Source organism: Onthophagus taurus, chromosome 7 (genome assembly GCF_036711975.1).
Source record: "Onthophagus taurus isolate NC chromosome 7, IU_Otau_3.0, whole genome shotgun sequence".
In the NCBI taxonomy this organism is placed as follows: Eukaryota; Metazoa; Arthropoda; class Insecta; order Coleoptera; family Scarabaeidae; genus Onthophagus; species Onthophagus taurus.
In genome coordinates this window covers 8973221-8996933 of record NC_091972.1, presented here as the reverse complement: position 1 = coordinate 8996933, position 23713 = coordinate 8973221, and the positions used below count along the sequence as shown (strand labels likewise).

At 31.7% G+C, this 23713-nt stretch overlaps 4 protein-coding genes across 4 annotated transcripts; 2 read left to right on the top strand and 2 right to left on the bottom strand.

Moving 5' to 3' along the window:
• Positions 1 to 371: 371 nt before the first annotated feature.
• LOC111424585 (A disintegrin and metalloproteinase with thrombospondin motifs adt-1-like) lies at positions 372 to 18545 on the top strand. Its single transcript, XM_023058182.2, has 14 exons — positions 372 to 875; positions 9318 to 9390; positions 13849 to 14842; positions 14898 to 15032; positions 15086 to 15192; positions 15245 to 15387; positions 15440 to 15660; positions 15714 to 15895; positions 15949 to 16091; positions 16148 to 16393; positions 16445 to 16556; positions 16611 to 16768; positions 17929 to 18091; positions 18168 to 18545. The coding sequence occupies exons 1-14, from the start codon at positions 762 to 764 to the stop codon at positions 18308 to 18310; spliced, it is 2934 nt and encodes a 977-aa protein (XP_022913950.2). The 5' UTR covers positions 372 to 761; the 3' UTR covers positions 18311 to 18545.
• Positions 11287 to 12275, bottom strand: LOC111424586 (uncharacterized). The gene is made up of 4 exons (XM_023058183.2): positions 12127 to 12275; positions 11895 to 12073; positions 11742 to 11843; positions 11287 to 11683 (listed from the first exon to the last, which is right to left on the bottom strand). Exons 1-4 carry the CDS (start codon positions 12227 to 12229, stop codon positions 11387 to 11389), a joined length of 681 nt encoding a protein of 226 aa, XP_022913951.2. The 5' UTR covers positions 12230 to 12275; the 3' UTR covers positions 11287 to 11386.
• A 1088-nt stretch (positions 18546 to 19633) lies between the features above and the next one.
• On the bottom strand, positions 19634 to 21976 carry LOC111424525 (dim gamma-tubulin 3). Its single transcript, XM_023058082.2, has 10 exons — positions 21668 to 21976; positions 21416 to 21610; positions 21198 to 21360; positions 21004 to 21143; positions 20819 to 20944; positions 20615 to 20767; positions 20381 to 20558; positions 20088 to 20320; positions 19873 to 20038; positions 19634 to 19813 (listed from the first exon to the last, which is right to left on the bottom strand). Exons 1-10 carry the CDS (start codon positions 21850 to 21852, stop codon positions 19673 to 19675), a joined length of 1680 nt encoding a protein of 559 aa, XP_022913850.2. The 5' UTR covers positions 21853 to 21976; the 3' UTR covers positions 19634 to 19672.
• Positions 21977 to 22071: 95 nt separating this feature from the next.
• LOC111424526 (tRNA Selenocysteine associated protein) lies at positions 22072 to 23470 on the top strand. The gene is made up of 4 exons (XM_071198244.1): positions 22072 to 22337; positions 22394 to 22748; positions 22801 to 23184; positions 23264 to 23470. Exons 1-4 carry the CDS (start codon positions 22299 to 22301, stop codon positions 23383 to 23385), a joined length of 900 nt encoding a protein of 299 aa, XP_071054345.1. The 5' UTR covers positions 22072 to 22298; the 3' UTR covers positions 23386 to 23470.
• The last annotated feature ends 243 nt before the right edge of the window (positions 23471 to 23713 follow it).

The following is a 23713-nucleotide window of genomic DNA, read 5'->3' as shown; positions in this document are numbered from 1 at the left end:
AATCAAGAAAGAAAGCAACTTAATTTCCAAACATACAATGAGCTTCATCAATCAAGCCTTTCCCGCCAGAGTGGCCCCGGTACGAATTACTTCGCGGAAATTATCAAGGACGTATGGGAAATCAATATACGATTCGTTTTTCTTCTTCGTCAAAATATGGTTTTCCTTTTTTTTGTTACCGACCGATTTCGCAAACAACTAGTTTTATCCGAATCAAATCAATTACAAATTGTAAAAAAAACATTGGCAAACACCGAGCCGAATTTTCGCGGATTTCGCAGACATCCGCCCCCAGACATCCATCGGGACACAACGGAAAAGAGTCGTCCGACCGTACAAAAGACACGGTACACGGTCTGTTGCGTTAGTTAGGTGGGAATAGACACTTTTTCCATCCGCAGCTTCCAACGAGAACGACAGATTCGCACCGGCATTCGGTCTGCACACCACGTTAGTATAGTTCTTGAAAGTAAGTGTAAAGTCTCTCTCCGACGACAGGCGTTATTTATTTTAAAAATCCGGGGAGAACGCGGCAACGTCAACAACGTCTCAGCAATGATTTCTTACTCTTGCGAACTGGGTTAAGAAGAGCCTTCCTACTAGTTAAATCCAGTGTACTATTTACACGCGTTATTTATGTGGAAAGAAAGCATAAAGAATCTGCGGGGGCGATGACGAAGTCAACCCCTTTTCATTATTAATTGTCGTCGGTAAATGGGGTTCCTTTTCACAACACGGAAGGTTTACCTTAAAGGGGGGAAATGCTGGGGGTTTCACCGATTTGGTTTCCCTTTTATATCACCATTTTTACAATACTCGGCTGTATTCAAAACACATCAACTACAAATTTTTTATCATCAGATGTTGATTTAAAGGTAAGATTTTTTTTTTGATGTTATCATCTAAAATTGTAATTTTTTTTTATTATAATTAAGTAAATCGTAGAAAGTAAATAATTAAATTTAATTGTAATTAAATGGTCCTTTGAATTTCCAATTTCAAAACACAATCGTTTTTTTAGAGAGACAATAAGAAAAGATAGAAAGCTTTTCTTTGCAAAATACAATAGGTATCAGTTAGATACAGTCTGTGATCAATCGTAAGTAAAGTACTTATTTAGGTGGGGCAAAATAAGAATTTATACATCCGCTTATATTGCGTAAAACATTTTTTTTTGTTATATGAATTTTTATATTGGTAGTTAACCTTCTAAAGAATTATTGAGTCACTTCAGCCAGTTATGAAATTTTATCAAAATTTTATTGTTTTTGTATCTCTTGTTGTTTCTGAGATCTCAAATAAAACTTTAAATATTCCATGTATAATGAAGATGTGATAGAAAACGTCACATAAAACACATAAAACTAATGGTTTTACGTAAGATTAGAAAATCTTTTTATTGTTACTTCTTTATTGTAATCAAAACCAAAAACATGATTTAGTTACACTTTCTATTCTGCCTTGTTTTTACACCTCATCATTCGCTTCCGTTTTTTATTGCTAATTGAATAGTTTACTTTTACCAGTTTGAATGCATTCTCCCTTTCTAATTTTTTATCACATTTTCTTTAATTCTATTCGATTAGTAATACTTTAAGAGATTTGGTTAAATGAATTAATAATTACAATAATTACAAAACCATTAGTGCGGATTAGTGAACTATAATTAACCAATTTTAATCGCGATGTTATTCTCATTTTCATTGAACCTTATCTTCAATCAATCTTCTCCCTTTCCTACACTCCTTTTAACTAGCCCTAATGGTTTCCATTATGTGATTAGCTTCGCCCTCTGATAATTTATTTTTTTTTAATAACTATCTTTAAATGAAGGTATTATAATTAAGTTTTCCAGAGATAATTATTGCTCCATTTTTCTTAACGTTTTTTAAAGCATATATTTTTTATGAAGGTTGTTTTTCTTACTAGTAGGTTATTTATGTTAATTGTTATTCAAATTATTCATTCGTCAACATATGAAAGGTATTATTTTATGATAACCTTCAAAAGGCTTTAAATTTTCCGCAATTACAATGAAGCCAAAAATCCATAATAAGTCTCAAAATGTAAAAATCCATATTCAAAATGAAATGTTACAAAAAATATATTTGGTCACCATCTATTAAAGTAAATTGAATTAAAATACCAGGTAATGTGGAAATACACTTACAAATAAGATTCTATTTTTGGATATTACAAGCGATTCTTTCAGTGTCATATCTTTTGGAGAGAATAAGATATATTGATGCTTGATATCTTAATAGAAAACTTAATTTATAAGGATTTCAACGTAATATGTTTTATTCTAATATAATAATTAGAACGTCTACAATCAGGTTACTCGTTATATTTTTTGAAAACTCTCTAGCCAGGAATTCTCCACAACCTGAATCCTCCTTAAGAAGAGGTTACAAAGTCAAGAAAATCACAAAGAAGTCGTTTCAGACACTGCAATAAAAACATCTTACTGCGGAAAAGACTTCTTAGGGAGCCATAAGCACGCTTATATAATAAATTAATATGACCACCAAAAGCAAGCTGATCATCAATGACAAAAAGAACTTATTATTAGATCTTAGAAGATTCGATGTATCAAATGATGAAGGCGATTTAGTTCTTGAGTTAATTTGATCTTGTAAGGGTGCAAGCCAAGATTTTTATGCAAAATTCTCAATTCCTGTAAATAGCGTAGCATCAACTAGTTTGGCTCATTTTCCAGGTCACAAAGATATTGGGGGCGATGAAAAGGCGGACAAGCTGGTCAAAGAGGCACCGAAAACGCCCTTCTAAAGTCATCTAAAACAAGCAATCAACAGTTGGGAGGCCTTAAAGGTAGCCTTACGCTGGAAAGAACTTCCAGGTTACATACAAGCGAAGAGTAAAATAATTCCATCGCAAAACAAAACCAAAGAGGTTTTATGCCTTAGCAAAGGGAATCTAAGGACGCTCTCAGGTTTCCTGACCGGCCATGCGCCCCTAATGTACCACATCTTCCATATTGGACAAGTTGAGGATCAAACTTGTCAACTTTGCAACGACGAGTCAGGAAGGGCTCAACATATACTGTGTAATTGCGTTGCCAGAGGCCGCCTAAGACACAACATTTTCGATAACGCTCTTTTGACACCTACCGACATAAAGGAACAAGACCTTGGAGTAATACTAAGGTTCATTAAGGACCTACATTTGCTCTAAAATTTGAAAGGCTAAAGTTACAATAGATCTATACAATTGTTTCTCCAGGTTATATGTCGAAGCATACCAGCGATTCTGGTTGCCTTGTCTCCTTGTTATTTTAGAACATTTCTTATAAAGCTATGAGATTTGTTGCCTAATTGGAAATAGAGTTAGTGGCGAGTAAACAAATTACGATCAATGATGGTCAGTGATGAATAAATAATTGCCTAGCTGAAAAATTAATTAGAAGACTTAAAACCAGAGAATGCGATCACAGAATATATTCTGGTGGTTCGTTTTGCATCCGCTTAATCACCGAGGAGAATAGCTATCATAATTCTAACTGAACATGATATAATTTTTTTTGATACGTGACGCAAATTAATGCCTATATTCAAGATTTACACCCAATAGATATTTTTACATCTCATCAAGTAATCTTTGAATCATGAATGAGATATTTCTTTTCTGCAATGTAGGAAATCAAACCAGAGCGCACCATAACTGGAGAAATTGGTATCCGTTGAAATTGATTATGTGTGGTTATTGTCTTCTGTGGTAAAAGAAAATACTAGACATGGTTATAAACATAAATAATTGTGGTGATTGAGTATTGTTTGTTTTTGTTAATACCTAATTAAATTCTTAATTGCAATTACTATTATTTTTTATTTTTTTGTGATTTTGTTATTATGGATGTTATAACCAAATAATGGCTTCTTTTAGTTAAGTATCATGCAATTTCTTCCTGTTCTATGATTTGATAAATAAATCGATTTCAAGTAATTTAAATCTTCTTGGAATTGGATTCATTTTGAAACAAATTTAAAACACTTTAATAGTTAACTTTAATAAAAATTTTGCTTCCTCTTACTCGTTATAAAATCAATTCATTGTATACAATTATTTCTTTCCAATTGTATGACACTTAATAGTTAGTTTTTTTTTTCAGTTATCGTTATTCGTATGTACGCGAATGTGTAAGAATGTCAAGGTCCTCCTCGTTATTGCATAGAAAACCACGTCAAGCACCTCTTTGACATAACGAACACGTGTCCTTACCAACAACCCGTCGATATTCGCGACTAAATAAATAACTACCATCGTGTCAACGTTCACAGACATCTGGGTCTTCGTTTATAAAATTTTCAAAGCCACTCCACCAACTGTGAGGTCGATTTCTTAAACTTTATTTTGTTATAGAAATCAATATCAATACGGGTACTTGTATCCATAAGTAGTTTTATTATCAAAAAAAAATTTACTTTCGTTTCGAATTTAGGTTGCGCGCTTAACTTGGCACACAACTCGGCGTTCTTGTTACTTGGTTCTTGGTGGGCCTTATATACGTGTATTTAATTTTCCTATGGGTAGTTTAAAATGCGTACCGGTAAGAGAAAGTAATCGTATATTTTATTTTTAATAAATTGCAGAGATGAAATTGAATGTTAATGGTAACCACGGCAAATTGGTACTTTTACTTTCGGTATTTTACGATGGGTTCATCATCCTTTCACCGTTCGCTGATCTATTGCGCTTTGTTGCAATAATTGACTTTAGCGCGACATTCATTCCGTCGTTGGCGTGTTTCGTAATGTTTAAAACGACAACGCAACGTGATGGAATTATCTGTGAGGATTGTTAATAATGTATATTCACCGTTATTTAAAATGCATTTTAACATTTTAATAGTTTAACGGTTTTTTTTGTCGTTTAATAACTTAAATTGACATAAAATACTACATAATTAAATTTTTCTGATTATTAACAAATTTAAAAATAGCAAAGTCGCTACTTTGCTACTTAGACGCTTACTTCTTCACGTCTAATAATTACTTTAAATATAAAGCGAGTCTTTTTCTGAGCAATTCCTTTCCAAATAAATGTTTGTAAATTGTTGTCAGTCGTAATATTAGGTTTACTTAAATGTCAATGGAAGTCTTGACAACTTGTGAACCTTGATTTCTCCCACTTAAATCTTCTATTTTTTCCAAATATAGTTATTTGCCGAGTTTTATCTTGAAAAAATGAGGAATTTGGAGTTTCTATCTTGAAATTTAGATAACAAAAAATCCTATACTAAAACCGATGGAACACCCTGCACAAAGATAGTAACCTTTAAGGGTAGAATAGCAGTTTTTTTTTAAATTCGTACACTGACAACTGATTTAAAAAAAATTGATCGTATAGGATCTAGAACTACTGTTGAGTGCTTACTTTTAAAATATAATTATTATTGATGATTTGCAAAAATGGCCAAAATTTTTCTTAATTTACCTATGAACTGATTGAACACTTATTTATAGAAACTTATATCGGCAAAGTGTTTCAATCCGGTAATAAAAAGATATAAAGAAACGTGTGGCACTCCACGTGACATAGTGAGCTCGATTGAGAAAACGTGTTCCTTGTAAAACGGCAATACACTAGAGATCACGCGTCCAAATACGGACAAAATACCAGATCGTTATAGTCCCACTCCAGAAGAACTTGCTAACACGGTGGAAGTGTGACAAATCGGCCGCTAGACAAGTATTTGCAGACTATGTCACAGTTTACTTACTCTATATAAAGAAGTCCTTATATTTCCATTATTCATAGTCGTCAAAAATCATATCTGATTTAAATTAAACATACCATTTTAATATCAAATTTTGATTCTTAACAGCAGTTTTAATTTATTTATATATAGGTATATACAGAGTGTCCCACGACGTGACTGCCATAGCTTGGGAGTGTGTTGCTGGGGTGATTTCAAGTCAAAGATGTCTAATGAACATACAACCAAAACGCTATCGTAACCGAGCTACAAGCTATTGATTTTGTTATTATTAAAAAGTCCAGGTGGCTGTATTGTTTATGCAAACCGGTGGATTGAAAGAGGTTCAGCAGTTCCTTGGCAGCAAGGTCACCAGACTTTAATCGCTTAGATTACTTTTTATGGGGAAGACTGAAAAGATTAGTTTATGCAGAACATATTGAAAAAAGAGAACAACTAGTAGCTAGAATTATGGATGCTGCAGAAACTATTCGTGCTGATCCTGAGACGGTTAGCAGAGCTACCACTTCAATTCTAAGAAGAGCTAAACTATGTATACAGCAACTGGGTGGACATTTTGAGCAACTAATTCAATAAAGTTGTTTCTTTTTAAATGGTCTACCACTACTTATTTAAAATTTCAAATGCTTGTAGCTCGGTTACGATAGCGTTTTGGATGTTTTTGGGATTGTTGACTTGAAATCACCCCAGCAACACACTCCCAAGCTATGGTAGTCACGTCGTGGGACATGCTGTATGTACATAGTTTCGGTTTATAAAGTTTTTTACCTTCGGGTTGCAAATCTCCAGGGTTTGCGGTTCTCAAATTTTGTATAACAGTCCTTTGTCCATGTCCAAAAACGTGAAATAATGTAACATAACTTCAAAGTTTCCTTCAATTTTCCATCAAAAACTGAACTAAACATAAAGCAATTACTATTCGCCAATTCTGCGTTTACTGGAGAACTCCTCCAACGAGTGCAGAAAGATCTTCTATACCTCGCTGAGCCCCATACCATATTCTCTGTTGATTTTGTTCTTAAGGTGATAAATCTGGTCTTGCTAGTCATCCTTTAACAATAGTGGCTGTTCCAGTCAAGTATTTTTGTTTTATTTTGTGGAACTCTATTTTATGAATTGGTTCTGTATGATAATCCTATCATATAATAAATTTTTGAAGACTGCGACCGAAATCTGCATTAGATTATAATCAGCATTTAATTTAAGGTGTTCATAAAACTGAAAATCTTGCATAGAGGGTTCGAGCAAATACTATAATTCAAAATGAAACAGTTTATTCATCCTAATGTACGTACAAATTATTGCACAAGCAATAACAATTAACAAATAACCTTTAGTAATTGTTCACGACCGCAACATAACATCAACGAGACAGACAGAGAAAATTTTTTGAACCATGACTGAGCGCCATATTTATGAGTATACACCATTCGCAGATCTGTCATTTTGACGCGGTCGGCGATTGTTTGAAAACAAGTGCGTGTGCGCGATAATTTCACGCTTAATTTTTACGGTTTGCATTGAAACTGTTCACGCGAAAAATCCTTGGTGAGAGTTTACCTACCGTTTGCAATAAATATTTTACAACTACAAACAATCTAATACAATTTTACATTCAAAGTAATAAAAATCAAATAAATATAGGTGACTTTTAGACAACTCAGCATTCCACAGCCAATTAATTTGTATATTAAATAAGCGTTGCCGTGACAACGAGATGCAGGATGATATTCACGGTCGCTTTGATTTTATGCCGGAATACTGAAGCCTGTTGGAATGTTGGAAAATCGATGACCGAGACGGTTTTATTTTGTAACTAAGGGGTTTAATAAACAGGATTACGGGAAACACGTGGAGACAGGATAATCTGGTTACATAAATAGAGGATATATCTTGCGTGACGCAAAGACAGGATTTTTTTTTCAATTTTATGTATTTAATTATTATATATCTACATGTGAAATGGAAGAACAAGCGGGATTCAAAGCGGGTAGAACGTGCATGGATAATATATTCAATCTAAACTACATCACAGAGAAGAAAGTAGCTACAGGAAGAACAACATATCTCTTATTTGTGGATCTCGCCAAGGCATATGACACCATTCCTCAACGAAAATTGTGGCAAGCGCTTTCGCAAACGTCAATAAATGTTACGTTAATAAAGGCGGTACGATAATTATACAGAGGGGCAGAAGCAGCATTAAAGATAAGCTAGCAAATATCAGAAAGCTTTAACATCACCAAAGGCCTCCGACAAGGATGCACACTGTCACCTCTATCAATATCAATCGTCCAAATTTTACATTTTGGGAATTTAGGCAATACCATTAGAAACTGGTAATAGATAAATATTAAATAATTATGGATTATGATTTCTTGATGCATTAGGAATATTTTTTATCCATAACGTCTTTCTCCATCGGTTTTAGTACTTAGGTTAAGGTTAATTTTATTAAGAAAAATCCAAAACGAACAGAGGAATAAACTATTACTCTTTAGAAACAGGAACATATTGAAAATGTTTCCCAAAAATACAAGTTCCTAACATTGATTTAAAAAAAAATGTATCACACAATGGAATGAAATAAAAAGTTGCATTAAAATAACAAATAAAATTCTAAAAATACATTTTAAAGCGTATATTGAATACAATTAATTTTCAAAATTAACATAATGATTTATAAATGAAAGTAAGCAATACAATTCATTACTGGGAAAAAAATTTTAGATTTTTGATTCAATATTTACACATGTTTGTCCTGGAATTCAACTATATATGCAGGTCTTCCTCGACCAACACTCGTCGTATTACCTTTATAGACTATAGACTTATTTTTTAATTCGGAGATTTCATTATCTGTTATCTTCTCAGCCATTCGCTTCGGTAAAAAAACAACAAATCCGGCTTCTAACACGACCATTACAGACGGCCACTCGAACTCCGTAAAACGTTTTGCATATTTAACTGGATATGGGATATCTAACTCAAGATCTGATACACTTATTTTAGGTGTACACATTCTTAATGCAATGGTGATGTGGATGGCTTGTAAACTTCAACTAAACTATAAATCAAGAATTAACTTTATATATACTTTGCCTTTGTGAAAAAATCACAAAACGAGATAAAGGTGTATAAATAAAGGTGTAACATGTTCTAAAAGCATCTTTTACCCAGAAATACCGATATTGAAAAGCAATATTGATTTTCAAATGATAGATAAAATGATTAAACAAACTTATTAGACAATTATAAAATGAATTACTCAACTAAACATTACAAATTAGCCGTACTTGAAATGAAAATGTATCCTTTCGTAACTTTTACCACCATACTCAGTTTTTTTTAGTTTCACGTGCGGCATTCGGAACGCTTTACGATGTTATCACACAATTAACGAGGAATATTTAATTTCATAATAGACAGTTTCAAAACTTTTTAATATACGTTACAAGCTGCTTTGTAAAGTTCTATAAAGGTTGGGTTCGTTTACGAAATCTACCTTCGCACAAGCCATTATCCATTTTTCGTGACAAGTTTCTTGTTGTAGTAATTAATTATCTTTTTTGGCTTATAGGTTAACGAAGAAAATTTGAAGAGCCTTCTCAGTGAAAAAGAATGGAAGGATATTATTGGTGTGGAACATCCAGGTAATTGTTTAAAAATTTTATTTTGATACGCCAAAAATTAGCAAAGTTACAAATTGTACAAATATTTTAATTATTTAAAAGGTTTCCTGCTGTTTGAAAGAATATTCTTTGGAATAGTCACGGCGATAAGCGTAAGGTATGTACTGGTACATACCTTTACGTGTGCAATAAGTATGCCGGCCATTTAAAGTTAAACAACGATAAGATTTGACCTTGTTTCGTTTATAATAGTTTCCAAACAGTTAAACTTCATTTATTTCAAAAAATTAATACAACAAAATAAATAGTTACTATACCAATTTAATAAACAGTTGCACAATTTTTGAACCACTCATACTTCCTTACTAACAAGATAAGCCTTCTGGGTGTGAAACTCGAAAAATATTAAAATTTTATATAAATATACAGGATATTAGTAGAATTTCACAATCGAGGGGGGAACCATAAAAGCGTATTATCTATGCATCTTGATGGAGATGTTTCTTTATTGATCTGATTTCTTAAGTCATTTTTAATTTAATTGGTTCTTTGGCAATTATCATATATTCTTACTTGATAGAATTTGAAAAGCTGTCTTTGCAGACCATCTTCCGTTTCTGACATCGTCTATGTAGCATATCATTGTTCATTCTATAGCCCTAATTCAACGACACCTCCTGTATAATTTTGTCCATAAACAGGAATAGGCTTGGGGGAGTAGGATTAACCTACATGTTCATTAAACGGCCAAACCACGGTGACCAGGTCACGGCGGCTACCGAAATCTCACCTATCTTTTATAGTTTGAGAAAAAAATTTGATAATAAGCGCACATAACTTCATTATGCTTGTGAAATTTCGAACTCCGCCACGGCCTGGCTGTCTAAAGCGTATCTAGCTAAAATTTTTTGCCTTCGTATTATCAACGAAGCACATAAGTATTTTCGCTAAAAGCTTCGTATCTCGCATCACTGATTAATAACTTCAGATCGAAAATAACTTACGGAACGCTGCGGTTTTTATCTTAATGATAAAGTTTAAGCAGAACACTCGACTCATCATTGGTGATTATTAAATGCAGGCATTTTTTTCGTTTTTAAGTTTTGAAACTTAACAGAAAAAGATTAAGCAACTTACGATAAGAGACATAAATCAAAAATACCTAATTTGAACAAAAAACAAAAAAAATTAAATAGACTTAAAAGCAATTTTATTATTATTTGTTGATTTAACTTGGAACTGGCCATCCGTTTATAACATTTAAACTAAATTCTATTATCTTGCGAAACGTTTGAATTCCTTTTAAAGAAAACCCATGCAACGTCGATAATTTAGTGAAAACCAACCGAAACACTCCCTGTATTAACTCGGAATTATCAACAACCAGAGCGTAAAGTCTCGAAGACAATTCTCCTTTCAATCTAATGCATTGTTCGATTATTTTTAAAATCTCCACGTGTGGACTCAAGTATTTACTAGGACTCAATGCGTTCAATAACAAATAGGTGGGATTCGCAGAAACTGCTGATGTAAACTGTTCAGGTTGTTGTTTATTGAATTTTTCTCCCGCTGATAATAAAGTGGCTAAAGCATCGTAATCTATTGAGTTTATTTCATCATCTTCGGCAATCGTTAAATTTAATATAAAAGAAATCTAAAAAATTAAAAGTAAATAAAAGTAAAATGAAGAAATAAATACTTACACAAAATACAAGGATTAAAAACTTCATCATTTCAACTTTGAGGAAACTAAGTCTCTCTTAACTTTATGTCACACAAAAGTAAAAGTAAAATGGTGCATTTTATATAGTTTTTGAAAAATATGAAGATATTTAATTCGATATTAACGACACTATAATAACATATACGAAGAAATATTAAAACATGACTCAAATTAGTCTTTTAAATACCAAGATATTACTCATACCCTTTTTATTACATTTTCAAATCCATTTTTTTCTAGTAAGTATAATAATATAATAATAAATATAAATAGAATATAGATATCATTTTTAATTCATCTCCCAGGATCACAAATATCACAAGATGGAAAATTAACGATTTCCACAGGTTGTACAAGTCGAGTTAAATCAGTTTGAGATTCCAACGATAATTTTTGACGTTGATTACAACAGATGGAGCATGACGAATAACCAAAAGAATCCAAATCGGGATTGTCTTCTTCTTCTATTTGCTCATGGGTTGCAGTAAAATCATTTTCTTCGTTTGTATTCCAATAATTGACGAATTTCTTCATAAAAATAGATCTATCGATTGGTTTGGGAAGGTTAAAACATTTCGTCGCCATAAATAACTTAAAAATAGAAATAAATGGGTAATAAAAATACATTTCAATGCAAACAATGACTAACATATCCGAAATATAGTGCAAAAATTAAGACGAGAATCGATAAATTACTCGAATTCGGAAATCCGCTTTGTTCTGGTTTATCATAAAATCCAATATACACCATCTAAAATATTTTGTAGAAGTCTATTTGATAAAGTTAAAGAAATCAAAATACCAATGACTGGAAAAACGATTGCGATTCTTCAGATTCTTGTTTTAATTCTATTCCAAAAATGTTGTTGTACAACCAAACCTTCATTACATTCATCAAATCTTCTACGCACCCAAAAAATGAAGAAGCACCTCGATCGATTAGATTTAAATCGTCAGAGTTAATATCGGTAGAAACCACACCTAATTTTAAAATTTTATTTATTTGAATCATATCAATGATAATTATTATTTACCAGTTTTGGTAAAGACGGGCATTACATAACTTTTTGTTAAAGTTACAAAAACCGAGAGGGACGTTACAAATGCAAAAACCAGGAGAGAACAGGCTGAAAACATTGATATCTTTTAAAATTATTGTAAATGTCAATCATAAATGACACGATAAAGTCATGATAAACAATTTCACTACACCTTATAAATAATTTCGTCAATTTAATACTTGGGATCTTTTTCTAGTTATTTTACATATTTACGGTTTAAATTAACACTAAAAATTCTTGAACACCCGCGGAGAAAGTATAGCATCCAATGTTTTTTTTGCACGCTGCGAAAATCTTAATTACATAATAAACTTATAATTTAAATTTTGTTGTATAATCCTACCATTACAAGTACTAAATATAAATTTTACAACTAGATTTTCTTTAATTTGAAAGTGCTACTTACATAATTTTGCATAATTTTTTATTTTAAATTTTTCGTTTATGTTCAAAAAATAATATAACAAACGATACAATATTTTATTCTATACTATACTATTTACAATGGATCTTATTTATTATGGTTCTAATGATTACGTTAATTGCGGTGTTTTCTTTTCTACAGAAGAAATCTTTCCATTTTTTTGGAGGTTGTCCGGACGACCTTTTAGATGCTGGTCTGCAATCTTTAGCAATCCATTCCTGATGATTCGTGATACTTGCTCATTCCAGAGTCTCCTGCCTGCGTGCATACGTCTTCCACATCTTTCGTCTCGCATTCCTCCCGAACTTCCTTGCGTCTACTTTGATCTCATAGCGTGTTTCCAGTGATTACTCTCAAAATCGCCATCTGGTTGGTGCGTGCCATTTTGTTGGTTTCCGCTGTGTCGGCCCGCGCCTTCGCAGTACATGTCATTATTGGCCTGACGCAAGCTTTGTATATCCTCAGTTTGGTCTCGGTACATAGTGATACCCCTATTCTGGCTGAGTTGTTAACCTAATTCTCATGTTGGTCTTGAATACTTCCCAAGATGCGTTCTTCCAATGTTGTCTGTTCCCATCTTGCATCCGTGTTTTACCTGATGCTCATTTAGTTTTATGACTCCGTCAGTTAATATGTTGGGCAGAAAGTCCCATTTCTCGCAGCCACATTCAAGGGTACTTCTTCTGCGCTAAGTGTCTTTGTTTTAATTGTATCTATATTGCTTCTATTTTGTGGGTGTGAGGATTTTCCTTGCCAGCCGTATCCTGTCGAACTTTCATTAATTCTATAAAACATAAATATGCTTCGTCTTTGAGATATTCCCACAAAAAGAAGTCTATGGGCGTGAGGTTTGCAGAACGCGCAGGAAATCTACAAAGAATCACTCCATTATAAAATAACAAATTGTAATTTTTATAATTACAATTTATAAAGCCCAAAGTTAACAAAATGAATTCGGTAAAAGTAAATGGGTTTTTCGACATAATTTCGGAACAAATTTTAACTTTCAAACGGTAAACACAAATCTGTTGTTGTCGAAAGAAGCGTTTGTTTTTGTAATTACCATGAAAACAGTGAGATAATGAAAGAACCTTTTCCGCGTTTTATGCAAGAAAGCAACGTTAAAGCAATTAGTTAAGCTCTTTGAACATTATTGCGTACCTATTAGAAATGTGCGCACATTTCGAAACACATCCTGAAATCGATATTTTTCAATTGTCCATCAAATATAGTATGTTAAAACTAATCATTTTTCTCTTTATCTTTTTTAGATACAACATTCAAAATAGTTCATCCAATTTTAAATCAAAACACAGGAAAAGAAAAAAATATCTTAAAAATTGAACTTGAAAATGGTGATTTTCTCGAACCAAATTTCACAATACGTCTAGTTCCTAGCCCAAGATTAATTTCGAGTAGTTTTAAGTACGTCGAGACGTTCAATGATACTTCAAATTTAATCCCCCACCGTTTAGAAGAGCTCCAGTGCTTCCACAGATCGAACAAGTCCGCGTTGGATCTTTGTCAAGATTCCATTATTCGTGGAATAATCCATTCTACTAACAAAGATTACTTTATAATCCAACCACTGCCTGAAAGGTTCCTTAAAAATCGAACAATAAAACCTCATATTATCATAAAGAAGCCGATTTTTAATTTAAACGGCGATTGCTCTATTTTGAACCGAAATAAAACTTACGGTGTAATAAATCTTGATGAAAATTTAAAATCAAATACACTCAAAAAAAGAATTAAAAGAGACAGTTACTCACCAAGCCCCATATTTGTAGAAACCGCTGTATTTGTTGATAAGGATTTATTTGAACACATGAAAACAAATTATCCTGTTGACACGGAAAGAGATTTAATTAGATTTGTTTTAGCGATGATTAACGCCGTGCAATTATTGTATCACGATCCAAGTTTGGGTAGACCGGTTAATTTTTTATTAAAACGTTTAGAAATTTTAAAAGACGAAACTCCCGGATTAACGAGATCACCTGATATCGATAGATATTTATCGAACTTTTGCAATTGGCAAAGAACCAAAAATCCAGCGGGCGATCGCGAGCCTAAACACTGGGATCATGCGGTTATTTTAACCGGTTTAGACTTGTACGTAAGAGGAAAACATGGAAAAATATCCAGCCAAGTTGTGGGTTTAGCTCCTGTTGCTGGAATGTGCACTTTAACGAGCAGCTGCACTGTAAATGAAGGAAGGCATTTTGAAAGTGTTTATGTTGTCGCCCACGAAATTGGACATAAGTAATTTTATTAATTTTTATTCTTAAAAATTTTTTTAATATTTAATGTATTTTAGTTTAGGAATGAGACATGATGGTCCTATGGCTGATAATGATTGCGATCCTACAAGTTATATTATGTCGCCAACTTTAGGAAGTGGGAAAATTACTTGGTCACCTTGTAGTAGAAGATATTTAGAAACGTTTTTAGAGTAAGTATTCAAAAAAATTATTAATAAGGTAGATATTGTAACAATTTTTTTAGTACTCCTCAATCAAGATGTTTATTAGATCATGGAAATTCAGCGGGACAATTAGATCATGGAGCTGAAGGCGCTCTTCCTGGAGAAAGATTCGATGCTAATCAACAATGTAATCTTTTATTAATTAATTCAACACACGTTTTCATAATTTTCTTTTTAAGGTATGTTAAAATATGGTAAAGGTAGTAAACATTCGTCCCAACAACCTTTGGATGATGTATGCCGAGATTTACACTGCGAGAGAGAACGATACACGTGGACTTCTCATCCAGCTTTAGAAGGAACATCTTGCGGACACAATTTGGTAATTCTTGTACACTATAATTATTATCGATTTATTTTTGATTTATTTGTAGTGGTGTAGAGGAGGAAAATGTGTAATAAAAAATTTAGGCACAAACGCAGCTTACACCGTTTCGAAATCAATCCCAATCCGTAAAGAAAATATCGATGGCGGTTGGAGCGATTGGAAAACTTATAGTGAATGCGCCTCCGGGTGCTTATACGGAGAAGAAGGAAGATTGCGAACCGGAAGTACATCCATAATGATATTGGCGAGATTATGCAACAATCCGCAGTAATTTATTTGACTCACTTTAATTTCCAAGTATTTTATTTAGATTGTTTTAGTCCACAAGGAAGTGGAGCGAGCTGCATTGGTTTTGATAAAAAGTATCAAACTTGCAACGCAAAGCAATGTTTAAATGTTCCTAGATTAACAATTAAAGAGTATGCCGAACAGATATGCACCAGAGCTAAAGAAGTTGATGGCGACTTAACCGGAAATGGGATACAAAAAATTGCAACCGATCGTATGTCAACAAAAACAATTCAATGAAAATAAATTTAGCAATTTTTGTTGCAGCTAATGAATCTTGCATGATTTGGTGTCAAAAAAAGAACGGTGGAACGAAAAGTCGCGGTTGGACTTATCCAGATGGAACTGCATGTCTAACAAAAAAAAATCGTTATGGAAGACCGAGTTACTGCATCAACGGGAAATGCGAGGTTGTATCAATCAAAAACAAATCGAACGAAATCCGTTAAAAAACCATAATCCTTAGGAGTTTCATTGTGATGTATTAGACGAAGAACAATTTGTCCAACAAGCTGATCTTTGCCCAGTTGATAAAGACTCTAACGAAATCACGTGGAGAACGGGATTACGAAGACGTGAGAGCAATTCCGTGTGGATAAGCGCAAGCGGATGTCATTTTAACTGTATTTCACCCGGATCCGGAATTCGTTTAGTCGTCAAGAAAGGAAAAACTATGAAATCTAGTATACAACTCTGCAAACCAGATCAATACGTAAAAATAAATTAAGTCGTTTTAAATTCGTTTAAATAAAATTAGTTTCAGGGTTGTGGAAGAATTAAATCGCCGTTTCAACACGCATCGATGGTTTGTACAAAATATAAAGATAAAGTTAGAAGATTATCTGGACTGGGAATACAAATATCTCCAATAATAGGTCAATAATTTTATTAATTTTTAGAATAATTATTTATTTTATTTAATTTTGTAGAAGATCCTGATAGACCGTGTAGGGTAGCTTGTCAAGATGAAAGCATTCAACACAGATTTTATTTGGTAAACGGTGAAGATGGATGGTTTCCATTTGGGACAGATTGTTCTAAGGGAAATTCTGCTAAAAGAGGTTATTGTATAAGTGGAAAATGTTTAGTAAGTATTTTAATTTTTATTAATTTTTTACATCGTGTTAACGATCAAATCCCAATTATTATTTGGAACCACAAATATAACTAAATAGATAGTCGCATCTTTGTCTGTATGTTATAAACATCACGAAAAATATTGGAAATGAGAATTTTAAATAAACACCAGTGTGGAGATGAGCTATTTCCACACTGAAAAATCATTTCATGTTGAAAAGCTTGATCAAGATTACGACCTATCTCTAGAGACTCAATTAATCGATTAACCTCTATATTATGAGATTACCAAACATGAAAGAAAATCTAAAGCAATTTCATGCGAAAATAAAGTGTATGTAAACAACATTGTGAACTGACTTTTTGAATACGGCGCAATAAACACCAGGTTTGACATTACAAATCCGCCGCAGCTGAATATATAAAATGTTACGAAAGATAACAAATATAGGGAAAATAAAATCTGGTAGTGTCGATCACCTTCTTGGTGTAGTGAACGACCCAGACATACTAGCTATCGGAAATGAATGATAAAGATAAGAAAATAAATAAAAAAAGGTCTAGGGAGAATACCACTCAAAAGAAATATATGATTTTAAAATATTATGTAGATATACGCAAAATACTTCGATACATCAACAAATTCACACAACATAACGATAAAGAACGCTATTTTAATCGAAAATTAATTACGTTATACGCTTAGAGTGGCTTTTTCAACACTCGATCATCGATTTTAAAATTTAGAGTAATCAAAATAAATCAAAATTATTTATGTTATAGAAACAATTACTTTGTATATACTTACAATCTGTATACATTACAATAAATATTTAGCCCTCAGATATAACGTGGGTTGGACGCAAAAACTCTTGTTAAAAAAATATTGTTGTAAATAAATATCCTCTAAAAAGTCCGGCAATATTCCTAATTCATAAATATTCCTAGCTAGTTTAAATGCGCTTCATCAGTAAACAAAACATTATGGAAAGAATTATGATGAATTTTGGATGATGCATTTAAGTGTGACCAACTATCTTAATTTTGAAATGCTTATGTATAAGATATGATAGGAACTAAAACATAGTTTTAACTGGAACTAACTCATCCCTTTTATAATTATTTGTATTCTATGTGTTAAAATTAAATGATAAAAACATCATGTTTCAGGAATTTGGTTCTGATGACACTCCATTATCGCAGACCGAATTTACACTGCCTTTACTATCACGAAATAAACGATCTCTAAGCGGTAATAGCACTAAAATTACTGCCAGGTTAGAACCGCACGTATTAGAAGCTATCATACATCAACTCAACAAAACACTTTTAGGTAATATTTTCATAATATTTAGATTATAGATGGTTCTCTTTAGTAAATATTGAAAATAAGCCAATTTTTTTCGTAGGTAAAGTGAACCGCTCTGAAGTTAATGAACACAACATCGATTTAAAAAATCCTATCCACGTTAATATGGAAGATGATGTTGAAAACGTATCACCTCACTATTATTATAATGTAAATCAAGAAGACTATTACAACTATACTTAAAATTTACAATTACAGGAATTTTTTAATTTACGCGTTACGTTCTATGAAGATGTGTAAAGAACTCGATTAAATTAAAATATTGAATTATTGAGTAACAACGGAAGAAATAAAGAATATTAGGGACACCGCGTAAAACGAGAAATTCCTGTATTTTATTTATTTTTTAATAAAAAGAAAATACAACTGTAGAAATATAGAAATGTAAATAGAAAAATAGATATTCTTTTATGTTTAATTTTTGTCTTACTTTGGAATTTTGATCTATACATAAACAGCCCATCTACACACATTGTTATTGTGTAGTTTATGCAGCTTGATTTTATATCAGCGAAACAGAAGTACCACAAAACTTGCAGGCATAACTTGACTTTTTTCCCTAGCAGTATTTTGACCTTTCATTTGACATGGAATACTTTTCAAGTATTTCTCAGTTGCGCCAACGTAATACTTCCCGCAGCTGCCTGATTGCCGATCGACTAACGCTTCGCTTTTCAGACACCTCGCAATCCTCTCCATCACACCTGAAATATAAGGGAACCAGATAAAACTGGTTGATGCAGTACTTACTGTGTCTTTCCTCTGCTTGCGTTTTATGGTGGCTCGCTGGATATTCCTCATAGTGTAATTTTTCTGGAGTACATCTTGTAGAAATCCTTCTTCTTAATTTAAATTCGTCTCGCATATCCATTTCTGCTTGTTGGAACAAGGCTTGGATAAATGACCTCTTCTGTTGTGGATAGTGATCGGACGAAACTTGTAGATACCTCGAAAGAAGATACACACAAACAGGTACTGGACGTTATTTCGACAGGATTACGAGAGGCGCTAGAGATTCAACACAGGAACAATATGAATAGAGAAGACTGGTGGGAACTCGCCCTACATTAGAAATTGTTTCTAAAGCATTTTGTAACCTGGAATCCAAAACTTCAACACTTTTTCAAAAGACGCTCAGCTTAACCCAAAAGTTTCTGGGTTTAGTGTTACTTCTTGTTTTAATTTAAGGTTGTTTTTACATTTACTGAATAATCTATAGTATAGTGTTCAATTATGTAAAGGATAAAGATGTAAAATTTTATTCAAAACTTGATTTCAAACTAGAAATTACCCATTATATCTGATCACATAGTTTTTGCATACAATCCGGTGCTTTAAATTAAAACAAATTAATCACAAATATATATAAATTTTCAATCAAATTGAACAAACGTAATTTTGTACGTCCTAAACCGACTTCATTGGTATAAATACAATCTTCTTTCCCATTTTTTTAACTCGCCTATACATATATAGAATACAAATGGGAAAATAAAAGCATCATCATTAAGCCTAACATCTTTATTTAATTGCTATAAAAAAATATTATTTCAAATTTTCTTTCTGGCGATTCCTCACTTCTTCCTCAATATTATCTATAACTCGTTGCAATTTTTTTGGTTCCAACAAAAAGTACATCCATAATAACCTTTTATGTTTCAACCACACATTACCAGCAATTTGTTGCTAAAAAAAATATTCAAACAATTTAACTTTGAAAACTTCTTTTTAATATTATATATTACCTTAGTTTTATGAAAAAGATCAACTGCTGAATGAATGGAACTGTTTTGAGACAACCAAAAACTGTCTATGTCTTTAAATATTTTACATAAATGATAGGAAAGTGTTACAAATTCAGAAGTAGGGCCGTTTGATAAAAACTTTTTAATAACATTAATATTTAATTCCCTGTAAAAATAAAATAAGTATTTTAGTTAATGAGTGCAAATAAACTTACAATTCATTGATTTGTTTTTCAAAAACTTCCGGTTCATAACAAAAAATTTTTCTCTTAATATCTAAACATTCTTTTCTCACTTGCTTTACATGATTACAAAGCGAGTTGAAATTCATTTCATTCGTATTGCCATTCAATAAAAAATTTATTAACACAGTCACAAAAGCATTTTTTTCTTCAATTGGAAGATTTCTATAAATTAATTGTTCTTGTATATTTGATTCCATTGTTTCCTAAAATTCAATAGTGTGATATTAATATAAATTATAATTATTATTTATCTAATTACCTACAATTCGCATGTTGCACCTTTGAAGGTTGTCATTAATAGATGTATAAACAGATAAAACATTTTCATGTAAAATTTGAATGTTGGAATGATTGACATTCAGTAAAGAATACATAATAATAAAATATGAAGAAAGTTGATTGATATATTTTAAAACATTTGATGTAAAATTTAATTTATTTCTAAAAACAAGAATATTACTTTAGTAATTATAACACCTTAACATTCAGTTTCTTACTCTATGTAAGCAAGTCTTTCTTGGGCCATTAACAGCTTATGTTGATTAATAGTTGTATTTATACTCTCACACAGTTTAGTTTCCAATTGCACCATGTGGATATTACGAATTGCTTCTTTTGATAAAATATTACTTTCTATTTTTACTCTTTCACTAGAAATTATTAATGGAATTTAAAAATAAACTTAAAAATAAATGTTTTACCTGAAAATATTTCTACTTAATGGAATTAAAGACATAATATCCAACTTGATAAGAAAATTATTCTTCGCCATTAAAGTCTCTAACAAAATTTGTTTCTCCTTAACTAATTTTGCACTTTTAAATGCTCTACAAACCACAATTAATTATCTATAAACTTTAATATTTAAAAATTACATGAAACTAACCTGTTCTTTATATAGTTTAAATTATCATCAAATTCATGATGTTGTATCATGTCACATCCTATATTCAACTGAGTTAGAGTGTCTTTTATGTTATTTAGAAATTCATTAAAAGATATATCAATAAATTGCAAAGGAGGTGACTAAAATCATAAAATAAATTTAAATTAAGAAATGCTCTTCTTCATTGGACATACAGATTCATAAAGTGAAAATTCTTGAAAAATTTGTATATTCAATTCATCCAACTTTATTGCGAGCTCTACACAAGATTCTGTTGCGCTTTCTAAATCAACTGTTGATTTTAATCGTTTACCTTCACACTGAACAGCTTCTTTTTCAACTTCCCTAAAACTTGTCCTAACAAAATGAAACATAAACATTAATCATTTTTAAAAATGAATACTCCACTTACTCAATTTGTCGGGTTGCATCATTAAAATAATCTTTCTGTTTCAAGATGTGCACAACTTGGTGTTCTAATATATCTACATCCACACAATTTTGCTTATAATCAAACACACCTGGATATGTTACTGAAACATCTTTACAAGCTGATTCATATTCTCTTCCATGTAACAAGATTCCTTCTTGTTTCAGCAGGTTGCACCTAATAAGTAAGAAAAAGATTAATTCATCATTATTTAATGATAATTTCTATAATTACGTCTCAACTTCAATAGGATTTAAAAAGTTGTCTTCAGTAATGTTGTGAGAAATAAAGTTTAAAAAATCGAGTAATTGTTTGTTGTCAGTATCAAACCAACCGTCTATAACGTTTCTTCGCACATTTCCGACTTCTATACCTAACTTTTGGAATGTTTTCCATAGTCTTTCACTGTTCTCATCCATTGTAAACCTTTCATATTACTTTTACATACTTTTTGATTTATTTTGATAGCATATTTCACCGATGCTTTGAAAAGTAACCTAACATTAAACAAGTTTTAAACCTAGGGAGATTGTGATAAATTTAATACCAACCGCGACATAATAAAATTACTTCTTAAGAATACTTCTTTAAATTGTGTTAGATAATAATAAATTCTCTCATTAACACTTTAAATTGCAAGTACTCATAAATTGTACTAATATATTTATACTATTCATTCACATTAAACTATAAATTGAATAAACGACTAAAACTTTATGTCCTTTATGTTTGTGACATGCTTTGACAGAAGCGTGTCAAATAGCGAATTTGTTATTTAACCTCAACTTTTCCGTTGTTTTTAAAGTGAATTAAATTCAAAGAATAAAATTTTGTGGAAAGAGGGAAAACATAAAATCGCTTCAAAATGACTAATATGGTTCATTGTCAATTATGGATGGGAAGCGTTAGAACTTTGTTTACTTATTAAGTTTTTTTTTAATTATTTTTTTGTTTTTTTAGCTGGAATCTTACATGACGGAGACTTTTATAATAAACTCGTTTAGAAAAATGGGAGAAAATCCATTAAATGTTAAAGTAATGCGTAATAAATTTACTGGTGAAGCAGCTGGTTATTGTTTCGTTCATTTTGCAAACGACGAAGAAGCAATTGACGCTATGCATAAATTGAATGGGAAACCCATTCCGGGAACATCTCCTGTTGTTAGATTTCGGTTAAACAATGCCAGTAATACAGGACGATCTATATTAGATAGAGAATTTTCAGTTTGGGTTGGTGATTTAAGTCCAGATGTTGATGATTATAATTTATACAGAGTGTTTTCTTCAAAATACAATACAATTAAAACTGCAAAAGGTATATTAAAGTCTTGCTAAAATAATCAAAGTATAGTGTTTTTATTTTTTAGTTATTCTTGATAGTAGCGGATTCAGTAAAGGTTATGGTTTTGTAAGATTTGGAAGTGAAGAAGAACAAAAGGACAGTTTAACTTCAATGAATGGCTATGTGGGTTTAGGAACAAAAGCCTTAAAGATATGTAATGCTGTTCCAAAGCCAAAAGGAGCCACAACAACAAGTACAACTAGCACCACAAGTACTACCACTACATACACAACAGCTAGCGATTATACTCAATATTATGACCCATCAACTTATTGGCAAAATTACGCCTCTTGGCAAGGTTATTATGACCAAAGTGGTGATGGTACTCAAATGGTTCATGAAGGATACAGTGGAGATTTGCAGGCGCATCATATGGAGAAAAAAGATGAAGATGATTTGGAATTAATTGGTAATAATGAAATTTGTTGGGAATAAAAATAATTTTAATTATAAAGGTGTTCATGTATTATATACATTGTTTTTTATAGATCATTCATTGCCAGTAGATGTTGATAAAATGAACAAAGAAATGATTGAACAGGATATGAATTTGTGGGATGCATTAGAAAGTTCAAGATGGTTACCATGTGATGTTTTGGAAGTTGCTTAATTTATACATATTTTTGCTAGTTTAAGATAAGTTAGTATTATAATAAGTTTAATTAAAAATTTTAAATTAAAATACCTTAACTGAAGATATTTAATTTATTTCATAGCACTGATTCTACTTTCAGTAGCATTGCTTTAACTTGCAATGTTGAAAAAGTTTTCAAAAATCTTACCATAAAAGCAATTGTTACAACAAAAAAGCAAGGAGACAAGTTCTGTTGATCTTTTGATTCAATGGGCCTTCTAAAAGACGTTATTTAAATATGAAATTTAGACTCTACTTATTAGTGAATGATTTGCAAAAATGACAATCTCAAAAGACGTTATCT

What these genes read in the sequence shown, in the direction of transcription:
- LOC111424526 (XM_071198244.1), top strand. Translation starts at nt 22,299, where the DNA reads ATGACTAATATGGTTCATTGTCAATTATGGATGGGAAGC. An exon ending in GTCAATTATGGATGGGAAGC is followed by an intron (nt 22,338 to 22,393) that starts GTTAGAACTTTG and finishes TTGTTTTTTTAG; the next exon opens with CTGGAATCTTACATGACGGA. An exon ending in AGATGATTTGGAATTAATTG is followed by an intron (nt 23,185 to 23,263) that starts GTAATAATGAAA and finishes TGTTTTTTATAG; the next exon opens with ATCATTCATTGCCAGTAGAT.
- LOC111424586 (XM_023058183.2), bottom strand. Translation starts at nt 12,229, where the DNA reads ATGTTTTCAGCCTGTTCTCTCCTGGTTTTTGCATTTGTAACGTCCCTC. An exon ending in GCCCGTCTTTACCAAAACTG is followed by an intron (nt 12,074 to 12,126) that starts GTAAATAATAAT and finishes TTTTAAAATTAG; the next exon opens with GTGTGGTTTCTACCGATATT. An exon ending in TTGCACTATATTTCGGATAT is followed by an intron (nt 11,684 to 11,741) that starts GTTAGTCATTGT and finishes TCTATTTTTAAG; the next exon opens with TTATTTATGGCGACGAAATG.
- LOC111424585 (XM_023058182.2), top strand. Translation starts at nt 762, where the DNA reads ATGCTGGGGGTTTCACCGATTTGGTTTCCCTTTTATATCACCATTTTT. An exon ending in CATCAGATGTTGATTTAAAG is followed by an intron (nt 876 to 9,317) that starts GTAAGATTTTTT and finishes TTTGGCTTATAG; the next exon opens with GTTAACGAAGAAAATTTGAA. An exon ending in ACAAATATCTCCAATAATAG is followed by an intron (nt 16,557 to 16,610) that starts GTCAATAATTTT and finishes TTAATTTTGTAG; the next exon opens with AAGATCCTGATAGACCGTGT.
- LOC111424525 (XM_023058082.2), bottom strand. Translation starts at nt 21,852, where the DNA reads ATGGATGAGAACAGTGAAAGACTATGGAAAACATTCCAAAAGTTAGGT. An exon ending in AATCCTATTGAAGTTGAGAC is followed by an intron (nt 21,611 to 21,667) that starts GTAATTATAGAA and finishes CTTACTTATTAG; the next exon opens with GTGCAACCTGCTGAAACAAG. An exon ending in TTAAGTAGAAATATTTTCAG is followed by an intron (nt 20,768 to 20,818) that starts GTAAAACATTTA and finishes AATAATTTCTAG; the next exon opens with TGAAAGAGTAAAAATAGAAA.